This window comes from Manduca sexta, chromosome 4 (assembly GCF_014839805.1).
Source record: "Manduca sexta isolate Smith_Timp_Sample1 chromosome 4, JHU_Msex_v1.0, whole genome shotgun sequence".
Classification (NCBI taxonomy): Eukaryota; Metazoa; Arthropoda; class Insecta; order Lepidoptera; family Sphingidae; genus Manduca; species Manduca sexta.
In genome coordinates, this window is record NC_051118.1 from 2876355 (window position 1) to 2889503 (window position 13149).

Here is a 13149-nt window from a genome sequence, read left to right on the forward strand (position 1 = left end):
GATCATATCGCTTATCATTAGGCGAACGGCAAGCTCGTTTCTGGGAAAGTACTGTAATTTAAGACACAAATACTTCTATTAAATACTTTACTTTTATGAAATAAAATGAAAAATAGGTCATCAAAATATAGCAGAAATAACATTTGAAAATAATGTCTGTAACAATGGACGCATAAACTCCTCCAAGGGACCTTCGGCCGAGTTGGCCGGCCTTTTATTTGTTCAGAAGATAAACATCAGCCTTTGAATGTAAACTGAACATCGCTGACGGCATGTACTAAGCGTCCTCGTCTAGTACTCGCGTACAAAGACATTAAACATGATAGTTATAGATCGGACTTTAGGACCAAATTTGTGCTATAAGTTATTACCAATTGGTAAGAAGTCGTTAGCCGAAGCGGCGATAGCCTAGTTGGGTATGGAACGGACTGCCAAGACGAATGTCCACAGGTTCAACTCCCAAGCAAGCACAAGCAAGCAAGCACACACCTCTGACTTTTCTAAATCATGTGTGTATACTTTGTGAATTTATCGTTAGCTTTGACGGCGAAAGAAAACTTCGTGAGGAAACCTGCACATCTGAGAAGTTGTCTATAGGAATTTCGAAGGTGTGTGAAGTCTACCAATCCACACTAGGCCAGCGTGGTGGACTAAGACCTAATCCCTCTAAGTAGTAGAAGAGGCCCGTGCTCAGCAGTGGACAAGTATATATTACAGGGCTGATATTATTATTATATTATTATAATAAGTCGTTGTATTATTTGATATATCCGTGTAACAAGATGCCTCAGCTTTCTTAGATATTAATACAATAACATATTTACAGAAAGTATGCTAAAATACGCATCAAAAACATGCAAATAATGATATGAAAAAAATATATAATATTTGACATAGGTGTTTTGCTATTTATTTCACGTTCGCTTGAGGAATCGCATGTGGAAAAGCTTTTGTATGACAATCTTCTCAATGTCCGCTCTATATAATCTTAGAATTCTTTACTTACTTATAACGTCACTTGATATTGTTTTACACACATAAGCACGCGCGCAGACGCACACACACACACCTTTTATCCCCGAACAGGTAGGCAGAAACGCAACGTTTGCACCCACTGCTCGTCGTACGTATTCCAATTTTCATCCCATAATGTGATAGGGGGCGAGCGCACCCCCTTTTGAGCACGAATTCTAATTTCAAATGTGTTTTGTCAAATCAAAAAACTCTTAAATATCGCTGAAAAAATTATCTATGGTGACCTCAAACAAAACAGCTCGATAAAAAATTATGGTTTAAAACTTGTTTTACGCTGTTTATGGTAAGGTATTTCTATGTAAGGTTATGACATTACTGCTATGAAAGATGGGTGTAAGGAGGGACCGAAGAATTGAAGCGAAAAAACTTAACATTCTCAGAAGAAATAGCTACCGTAATATGCCTATTAAAGATGGTAGGGAAAACATTCTCAGAAGAAATAGCTACCATAAGATGCCTATAAGAGATGGTAGTAAGGCCTTAGCAGAAGAATTAAGCAAACAACTCAACTTTGCCTGCAGAAATAGCTTACCATCAGCAAGATCCTTCATTTGTCAATTATATTATAACAGATATATTCATTCGAGTTTAGATCATAGTAGCTAGCCACAATGATAGGGGCTATGCGAACTTAAAGCCGGAGACTTAAGTCTGGTTTAATCTAACTTTGAGGCTCTGTTTACTTTTATGTATAACATATTATTATGATGCGTTATGTCGCTTTGATACTAAATAAAGTTTTATTACGATTTAAAATGTTTGGACTTTTACGGTTGATTTTTCCAAACGACAATAAATTTAAAAATAATGAAATAGACTGCCGAAACGACGGTCTGCTGGTCCAAAATCCGACGAATGATTTTTCAAAGTTACATGAGTATTGTTAATCAATTGTTTTATTTAACGGTGAACGAAAAGGTCTTGAGGCATGTACTAATTTCGAAGGTATGTAAAGTCTAACGCACTAAGACAACGTGGTGGACTAAGGCGTAAACCCTCTCAGTAGTAGAAGAGGATCATACTCAGCAGTGGTATAATATGTATCAATGGCGAAATTATGATTAGAGCATTCTTTTAAATACTTTTAAGGTATCAATATCAAAAAAGTTTTTGTAAATGGAATTGGAAGGAGCAGGCCCGGCCACAACGCACCCCCGTGTGTTTTAATATTAAGAGTAATAAGTTTTAACTCCAGTCATAATTTTCAATCGCAGTAACACTCTTGTTTTTACCTATATCTAAGTTTCGAGGTGTTTGGCAACTCTTATCGTTTTTACTTTAGTTGTTAATTTTAATTTCCCAATTCATGAAGAAGTCACCATCATATTTACAGGCTGCCTAATATGGCGATAGACTCGCTCACTATCACATCATGGGACGGAACACACTTGGTGAAAAGTGGGTACCTTGGTTGCGCCTCTGCTTATTAATGCGTAATAATGTGTATGTGTAATTCCTAACCTCAAACTTTTTTAGGAGCGGGCCCATCCGCAATACACTTCCGTATGTTTTCATAGTTACAGTAAAAACAAAAGCGGTCGGATGATGGAATACCTGTGTTTTTGCACATATTATAGGAAACTTTGATTGCCCTGTTACCGTAGTTCGGCTCGCGTAAAACATTTAGAAATATTTTGCGGTATTTATAACTTTGAGCTTTCAACTTAACCACATGAATTGCCGGCGTATTTGCTTATGGTGTTTGCATGCATTTATCTAAGGAATCCGCGTCGAAAATAGTTTTAGATTTAAAATCATTTTACGTCTTTTTTACAATATTTTTTTTTTAATAAACGTGGAGTTTTTCAATCTGCTTTGTCGCTATGTAATAGGTATATTCCTACTTACTTAACATTGGACGAGTATTTTATTCTATAGATACATTAACTGCATTGCAGCAGTTCATTGCATTTCATTTATTATTGGAAGCCAACAAGTCATAGGTAGGTATACTATAGATATTATTTTTAGCTATTATGTAAATTAATAAGTACTAAATTGCTGCCTATCTTAATTACAGGCTGCCGACGCTTGCAAATATTAAGAAACAAACAATTAGCTGTAAAGTATAATTTCATTTGCTTTTTACAAACAGAAATAATACCAAAAACAAGTAAGTAATCAGCACAAACACAGACGAAATTAAATTTTAATCTTCATTACCACAGTATCGCCGATGACATCTAGTACTTCGCTATATATTATTCATTCCGCCGGTCCGACAACGGACTTTGTTTTAAAATGCATCAAGACAGAGCCTCGGTCCGGCCTCATAAAATATTAGCACATTGTACCTACCGTACATAAAATCGGGATCAAAATTTTCAGGAACGCGACACGAACACTTTTAATGTTTTATTAGGTTGTAAGGTGCTGGCACATTGGTTGTTTCCTTTACCTATACAAAATGGCGGGATTTAATATCTATTTTCTGAGATCTATTTTAATCATTATTTTTAAATATGACTTGGCAGTATGGTGTTTCACCTTAGCCGAATCCGCATGGAACGTAATTAAAGAAAAAATGTTAACTATGAGAAGTCAAGTATAATGACCAAATATAAACTTTAATAATAAAAGAAGAAAAAATTATATAACATGCAGCCATTTCATTTCCCACCAAAAAGAATGGTCTGAATTATTGAACTATTGCGTCAATGTAAAGGGCCCTTAGATCAAACAAAACTTATTTTAGTATTCATGAATTATTAAGATCAGAGTTAGATAACTTGAAATCTGTTCTAACTTAGGCCGGTTTATTGAACAAGTCCTAGAATTTATTACCTATTTACCCGACAGCGCGAAGGATGGTAATGTTTTATTAAGAATATAGCAGTCGAAGACCTAAGTATACCGCAATAGTAGATAGGAATTTCAACGTTTGGCAACCGTCACACGGTAAAAATATAAAGTACTCACATCACCCAAACGAAGTTATGAGTTTCTCCTGCGCTCCATCAATGCACGCCTTTGCTTGATCATAAACAAGCAAGGTTCTATAATCAATTGATTTATATCATTTTGTAATTTACTATGACATCCAACACATAATTACAGATATAATTTCAACTGGGAATCCAGCCATTGTTGCACCGGCGATGAATTTCGTGTCCATCCGTATGAGGGCGCGGCGGACCGTAAAATATGGCGGGAAGAAACGTTTCAGTTGGTGACAAATGTGTTCGAATTTTGAATTTCCTTTTCTCTTGGCTTTACTACCAACACACGAATAAATTATTACACCTTTAAAAGAAACGTTTACGAAGACAGATACGGAACCTTTGATTATCTTTCAGATATAATGTTGAATCTCAAAATTATTAACTCATATTTGGTTTTCGGAACAAATTATTTTATATTAGGAATAATTAAAATATTAGATTTTAATAAAATTTTAACGACGTAAAATGTTTTTTAAAATAAAAACGCCTTAGGTTCAAAGCCGTTCCATAACGCCACAAAATCTTACCCAACCTCGAAATTAAACCTAGATCTTTCGATTCTAGTCTAAAACACACCTACTAAACCACGACGAATTGTTACTGATATAAATTAGTATCTATATTAAACACAACACATTAAAGTTTTAGTTATTGAACACAATTTACTTCGCGTTAAGTTATATTAACAATTGTTATCTAATCATCGTATTGTTAGTTAAACAATGAGTTTATTGTGCCGTATCGTTTAATCTACTTTTGCTGTGAAACTCATGAGTTCAGTACCCTAGTGCCTCTATTTTGCTGGTGGTAGGATATATTTTATATCCGCCCGGATAGCGACCTCTATACACGGTATTAAAACCCGTTGTAGCCCATGTAAGTGTGTCGCATTCCGGGATCAGCCTACGTATATCTAGTTCTAACAGGCCGGCATAATTATGTCGACTATCGAGGGGTAATCAACTATAGTCAGTCGATATTCTATTGGACCCCACTCCACTTACCATCAGGTCAGTGGGATCACTTTGCCTTGAAAAAACTCACACCTTCATCCCCGAGGTAGGCAGAAGTGGAACTAATACTCCTATTTCTTGTCATTTATATCCCATGATGTGGTATTGCAAGCCTTTTTCATATTTCTCAGAAATCTAGATGAACAAAGCCGCTAGCCAAACATATTCAATAAATAAAATATAATTCTTCTTGTAGTGACTCCAACTAGTGAAGATTGGCAGTCAGCTCAGCACATCTTCTTTTGTCCTTTGCAAGGCAAAATATTAAAAATATAATATCAAAAGTAAATGACGAGAACTTTTATATTTAGTTAGAAAGCCACTACACCGCAGAAGCTGTTTTACAAAGAATTTAAACGACACGACTTAAGATTTAATCCTGTTAAAATGTTTATCGTTCCGTTGAAAATGTCGTGCTGGCTGAATGTTGAGTAGTGCTGCCCTAATATTTTCTCGGCTTTTAAATAAAATATTAGCTCAGCACTGAACATGAGGGCTTATTTTTGGGTACCGTTGAGTTAACCTGAAAACTTTGTTAGATATTTTTTCTTCAATGCGGGAAACAGGTGGTGATAGGTCTCTCATATGTGAGAGTTCGCCTGAGTAGGTACCACTGCAATGTCTATTTCTGCCACTAAGCAGTAGTAGTCACTGTTGTGTTCCGGTTTGAAGGATATTGTAGCCAATGTAACTACTGGACATAATAAGACGTAACATCTCATGTCTCAGTATGGCGAGTGCAGTGGAATACCAAACAATACTTCGTAATTCAAGGTTTTGGATGGTGTTTCTACTATGTATGGGCAGTCGCTTACCATCAGGCGAACGGCAAGCTCGTCTCGTCATTCAAAGTAAGAAAAAAAACCGCTTATAGCGACATCGAAGGGATCACCGAACTGACGCTATATCCGATAGACGTTATGATCGGTACGCTTTTATATGCATTTATTTAAAGAGACCTTACTATTTAGTCGTTATAAACGATGCGTCGCTATAACCGGAGTCATTATAACTGGTTTCTACTGAACTTATTTACAGCTAGTTTACACTTTGAAATACCAAAACACATACAATTACATTTTATTTAAAACTAAGATTATTATCCGAAAAGATTTTTATTTTATTTAAACCTAGCGCTTCAGCTTCGCACCGGATAGCGAAGTTAGTGCTCAAATCCCTATTTAGCCAGATTACTGGTGGTGTGTTGGCGTCAAAACTTCGCAGGATCACCGCTTACCTAATCTGAAAACTCAATATTGCCAAAATAAATAAATTGAAATTGTTCCAGCCATTTTGGGTACTGAACATACATACTACGTACGTACATTAATTATATCTATACTAATATTACAAAAAGGAAACGTTTGTAGGTTTGTGTAACCTAATGTCTGAGACTACTGAACCGATTTTGAAAATTCTTTCACTAATAGGAAGCTATATTACTCCTGAGTGCCATAGAATATGTATCCCAGGAAAACTTTTAAATGCGTGGAGCCTCGGGCAAAAGCTCGTAGTTAATATAAGTGTCGATAAGCTCGCCCCCTATCACATTATGGGACGGAACTAACTTGGCGAAAAGTGAATGCCCCGGAAGCGCCTCTACATACCCCTTTGGGGATGAATGCGTGATATTATATGTGAAATATAAGTGTGACATACGGAATCACCATATCCACAAAAATACACGCTTAGCGAAAAAATTTCCAGTTTTAAAATTCATCGTATGCTCGTACAGCTCGTAGAACGATTGATACGAGTCCAGCATTACCAAGTGATGCATTAGCATTATCCCTCAAGAAACTATTTTTCTGATCAAACAGACTTGCCGGATAAGATTTTTCAAACTCGCCTTATATACTTACATCTGAATTAGAAAACGAGTAAGCCGCTGGCCTTGTCGTAAGCAATAAAAGCGCCTATAAACATATCGGAGGTTCTATATAACCCAATTCTTGCCGACTTCTCTTTAAGTAGGATTTATGTAGAATCTATCATTAGAACGGATTGCAGACAGCATTTATGCATATTAGTACTTATATGTTATCTCGGGTCCCCTTTCGCAAATTTCATCTTTCGCCACTGAATCATATAGAACTCAAAACAGCAGTTTTGACCTAAAAAAGTACATCAGGATTGTTGGATATCTTCTTACGTCGTAAGAAGCCCTGCTGTTGAAATAATTCCGTAGACCATCGAGCCAATATCTCCATTTGTTACTAGAACTACCTCGACGTATATTTACGCATGCTTAAAACAACAGTGAGCATAGAATGTAGCAAAAAAAACATGGCTTTGCTCCGCGTCGTTTTATTCTAATTGGTTGAGAAACGAACACGTGACCGACGCATCGGTCTCTCGACCAATCACAAACCTCAAAATCAAACAACACCGACTTACAAGTCGCGTTGTTTTGGGGCTGTACTTCTCCAATTGTCAACGGCCTGTCTTTGAAACATCAAGTAACATTTATTTGTATTTTACAAACTACAACGAAGTAAAATTTATAAGTATGTATTTTACTAACTACAATGTCCTGCAACGAAGACTTTGTTACCATTAAATACAATGCACTAATGTTAATGTAATATGAATGGTAACATGAAAACAAACTGTAATTTTGTTCGGTCTTATAACATAGCAATCCCATATATATTTCCGCTCATAGCAATCTCCTAGCCTGATCGCTCAATTGTGCGAAAAGAAAATGCATTCAGCTATTCCTGCAGTATATTAAAATGCCTCGGTGTCCAGGTAAATACCAAGCCACATGATATTACAAATTCCGATGCGAAATGAACCGTTAAAGATCAGAACATGGCGTCTGATAGCCTATTGAAGGACGCTCGAGTTGTTTAAGATGTTCTTAATAACATTTTAGTGCGGAGGTATATAAAAAAATGAAATCCTTTAGACGACGATTTACAGTAGATTACAAGTCTATTTTTACAGATTACATTTATTTTAAGAAATACTCTACTGTATACAGTTTCACTGAGGCTGATTTATTTGTTCCTTTGCTTCAGCCAAGATTAACAAACTATTTTAGACAAAAATATCTGTGAAAATTTTTCATTTTGCATCATCCGTGTTTTTTATAACAGCAGATCCGTGTCAGATCATTAGACGAAATAAAAGTCTGAAAAGAAGGTCATAGTTTCTCCCCTGTTTAATTAATTCGAAATAAAGACATACATCACAAAAAGTGATGTTTGCATGATGATGGCATGTAAGCAAACCTCGCAAACATCTGCCGCGTGGTGTCTGGAAATAAAGGTTGTTACTGAATTTAAGTCTCTATGTCGTTTGCAGTCGGCGTAGTTTATATAACAGAAACTAAGAGTCGTTGCCATGTTGCGGTGAAATATGAAACTAATTTCTAGTACTGACAACGGTAACTTACGAAAAAGCCAATATAAACAAGCTTATTTATTTTGCTAGTCAGGCTATGCCTTTATGCGGATCATTGGCGTTTTCATGTGTGCACATTTATATTTCTGTACTAATTCTTTAATTATAATTGTATATCAATCACTCAGTATACCAACTCTTTCTCGACAGTGTTCAACGAGTTTAAAATACGCCATCTAGATAGGGCTAAAGTAAACTTATTGCAAAGAACATCAGAACTCAAGCCATGTACATGTTTATTACAGCGTCATCTATTCGCGCCATCGTGAAAAGTAAATTTTATATTACATACTCTACTGGTACTAACTTCTACTAATAGATGGCGTATATGATAAATGTTTCTTATTCTAATAATACTGTTTCGATTTTAAATATCTAGGCAGCTACCACACTGACCTAGTGCAGATTAATAGGTATAGATACATTTCTATCATCGAAATCCGTATGAAAATTTCTGGAGTCCTATTCCTACCCCACTTTTACTACCCTAGCTTCGTATTATTACCCCACATTTTAACATGTATTCATAGTGTACGTTGGCGAACCCTGGACACCCTCGAATTTATGGATAATTCTCAGATATGGAGGTTTCCTAGCATCGTTAAAGCGAAAAATAATTTGAAAAACAATACACACGTAACTTCGAACAGTCAGAAATGCCTTGGTTTTAAACTTGCAAACAATCATCTCGGCGGACCGTTCCATTACCTGCTAGACTGTAAAATATAAAAGTACATTCTTGTAAAATTATTTATTTTTAATATTCTTATCAATGAGTTTTGTTTTGTGGCGAGCGTGTTGTATAACTATGATGTTGAACTCAGGATCCGGTGCCACCATGATCTCTATTTTCTTAGTATTTATTCGCATCACTATAACCGCGTCGAACGGATCCTGAAAAATACAGAGCTACAACCAGTTTGTATGAACATTAACTGTAAAAGCGATTAAATTAAAGCCATAAGAATTGCCACAACATGAATTCGGTAAATTAAGGGCCATGAGAATTGTCGCAACACATACTTCGTTAAAGTAAAAGTCACAAGTTGTCACAAAACAAACGTTGTTAAAGTAAAGGCCATGAGAGTTGTCACAACACAAACATCGCGTAAGTGAGGGCTATAAGACTTGTCACAACTCAAACTTCGCTATAGCAAAGGCCATAAAAGTTGTCACAACATAAACTTCGCTAAAATAAAATCCATAAGAATTGTCACAACATAAACATCGCTAAAGTAAGATCCATAAGAGTAACCACAACACAAACGTTATACTTTCGACAAAAGAACAATTTATTTGACTGATACTGTCAAAACAGAAATTAACTAGTATTGTATCGTGAGTGACCGAATATATGGGGGTTTAAAGAACACCACCTCCCTCCAATTACCTTCCTTAGGTCGACAATTATGATAAAACTCAGTATGGTTCGATCCATTTTCTACGTCAAAAGGTACATACATTCATTCTGTGTATCCAGTTCAAAAAAGAAAAATACAAAAATCAACTAAACTACTAGGTATTAAGATTTAAATAACAAACCAATTCTTTAATATAGTTCTGCGCCATGTTTCCATATCTATTGAACGATAATCCATAATTCGTGGCTGTAGTTAGACTAACGTTTGTTAATATTGGAGCACCTGAAAAGTAATTCTGCTTTTTACTAATATCATACAAAAAAATAATACCGCCTTTAAAAACCACTAAAAAACAATTTATCATAGGCTTTAAGCGGCTTATGGTTTTGCCGCCGCTGTAGAAGAACAGATGGTTGCGTTCCTCTATGGAAGGGGAAGATCTCCAATCAGGCAGAGGTTGCGCCTTACCGGCCGCGGCCCCACCGACGGTTCCTATTCGGAAAGGTATATATACTGCGCGTCGTGCAAATTCTGCTATCGCTAGCCAGTATCGTCTGTCGCCATCTAACGTGATTAGTATGTATTATCACAATTATGTCTATGCCATATCGGTCTTCTCGTAGTTCCATTGAAGTCGAATAGATGGCGGTGATATGTATTGTGCCGCCACAAACTATATACTGGTTACCAATTTTGGAGTCGGCGCCTAATTGAAATTGCTAGTTAAGCTAAATAATCATAATGTATAATACCTTCTTTATTAGTCATAATAACGCCCTCCACGGACTCGTCTTCCATTATTCTATCTATTATAGGATTTACCGTATTTATTGTAGCACTCTGTAAACAAATTAAGCATATTAAATAATTACTAGACTTGGGTCGTGACTTGCAAAATCTCGATTTTTTATCAAAGTAAAGCGAAAATTTTATGTAAGTAGTCCCAATTTTGTTACTTCAATTTGCTAGTGGTAGGATATATTTTATATCCGCCCAGATAGCGACCATCGTACACAAGGTGTTAAAACCCGCCACAGTGGCCCACGTAAGTATGCAGATAAAGAATATTTCGATTCAAATCAATTTGTAACTGTATTCCGTCCCATTATGTCATAGCAAGTTTATCGTCATGATTGATTACTTCCTAACCAAATTTCGGCCTCGGCGGCCAGTCTCAATGGATATCAGCCAGGTACGCGAAACTATAGTGCACAAGTGTGTGCGCAATATACATCTCTCTCTGTTCTTTCACTTTCATAGTCCTGTGAGACGGCAGTCCGACATAACCGAAGAGAGATCAGGCGCAGGACCAACGTCAATTTCCTGACACAGAGCTGCGACTGAGTTTTTTTTTTTTAAACGCAAAATCCCAGTTGTATTTGTTTTAGCTCGACCCAGGATTCAAACCTAGGACTCAGCGCGGTAGACGTTCTCGTACCGTGTACAATTACAACTACGCCACCGAGTTTAATTAACGGTCTATAAAAATCATTTAAATATTTTTTTATCCAATTCATAATCACTAATTATTTCTTAAATATCCTTTCTTACAGTCTTGGCTAACCATTCATCACGAGTATCCTTTAACAGGTTGGTTGAGATTTTCATTTTCATTCACAGATAGCTGAAGAGGCAAGATTGTATGTTAAAGTGTACAAAACTGTATAATTAATAGTGGCCGCCTTACACCAAATAGGCGAAAATCGACCGTATTTTAATTGAATGTTGGAAGTGTAGAACCGAGATTCTTATATCATAGTAATGTGAAATATCAGCCCTGTATTATATAATGTCTCACAGTGGCGAAGAGTAAATTTTTTCAAAAGGTAACCCGAGGCAAAAAAAATATTTAGTTAACATATCGTGGCTAAGTTAACAGAATAAAAGACAAACGTAAATAAATCTAGAAGATTAGCCGTATGGGTCGTATGGACGCTTCGCCATTGCTGACCCAATGCTGGGCACGGGCCTCCTCTACTACTTAGAGGGATAAGGCGTTAGTTCACCACACTAGCCTAGTGTAGCATACACGTACTCTTGAAACTCCTATAGAAAACTCAGGTATGCAGGTTACCTCACGATGTTTTCCTTCACCGTTAAAGCAAGCCGTAATTCACTAAGAATATACACTTAACTTTAGAAAAGCCAGAGAGCCCCTAGGTTTTGGAGCTACAGACATTCGTCTCGGCAGTCCGTTCCACTTCGAACTATGGACTACGTATATCAAATATTTCTCATCCAACAATGTATTACCTGTTATCTCTTCTTAATTTTATGAAGACAGTAATCTACCAAAACTGATCCGTGACCGCCTAGATCTCGATTGTCACTGTAACTCCAAACGTGACCATCTCGTTTTATCCCTAGGCCGGTATCTAAAGTTGGTTCATCAGGGTTTCTCGATATTTATCTATGTTTACATTTAAAGTTAATGGTAAAGGATTAGTGATTTTTAAACTAATTGTTGCCCGCGGCTTTGCTCATGTAAAAAAATTACCAGAATAAAAGTGCCACTGTATATTTTCCCAGAATAGCCTATGGCATTTTTAGGGTTCCGTACCACAAAAGGAAAAACGGAACTCTTAGGATGACTTTGTTGTCAGTCTGTCCGTCCGTCTGTCAAGACCCTTTTTCTCAGAAATGCGTAGAGATATTAAGCTGAAATTTACATCAAATACTCAGATCTATAATACCTTTAAGCTGTAACAAAATCAAACTTCTATGTCAACGCAATCAAAAGAAACAGCAATTTAAGCCGCATATTTTCAAACTCACAACTACTCGCAAGGGAATCAAAACCTAAAGGGTACTTCCAGTCCTGGAATCTCGAAACTTGGCATGAAGCAAGGTTTTATAGCACATATAAAGGAAAAATTCCGAAAACCTTAATTTTTAGAGCTATATCTTTAATTTATGCTCCTCCAGCTTTCCGTATTGTAATGTTAAGGATTTCATTTTGCAATAAAAATACCATAACTATGACTCGATTGTCACGATGAGGATTTACTTACCTACAGGTTTGTACGCAACCCTCGGTGCGCGACTCGCACTTGGCCGGTTTTTTTAAGAAATCAGTTAAACTTTATTCTCGCAGATGGTTTTAAAAAGTATAATTATAAGTTCTTACAAATTCCATGACTGAAATATTGCAATGAACGGATCGAATCCGTAACACTTCGCAGTAACAAAACGTGCGATCCGTCATCCGAAACTACGGATTTCGTTTTTCGAAGTAGACCGTCAGGCTCGAAGGCCAAACGGCGCCCGAACGCGAACATTCGGCCACCCTCAGCTACCGCTCAGCCTAACCGGTTGGGGTACTATGTCATGCGCTAGCTATTTAATATAAAAATTCCGTTGACCCGTTCGGCCGTTTGTTGACGCTTATTA

The 13149-nt window shown here is 36.6% G+C and overlaps 1 protein-coding gene across 1 annotated transcript; it reads right to left on the bottom strand.

Moving 5' to 3' along the window:
* Positions 1-9134: 9134 nt before the first annotated feature.
* Positions 9135-12115, bottom strand: LOC115445897 (dynein light chain roadblock-type 1). The gene is made up of 5 exons (XM_030172387.2): positions 12013-12115; positions 11311-11383; positions 10512-10599; positions 9941-10041; positions 9135-9292 (listed from the first exon to the last, which is right to left on the bottom strand). The coding sequence occupies exons 2-5, from the start codon at positions 11371-11373 to the stop codon at positions 9146-9148; spliced, it is 399 nt and encodes a 132-aa protein (XP_030028247.1). The 5' UTR covers positions 11374-11383; positions 12013-12115; the 3' UTR covers positions 9135-9145.
* Positions 12116-13149: the final 1034 nt, after the last annotated feature.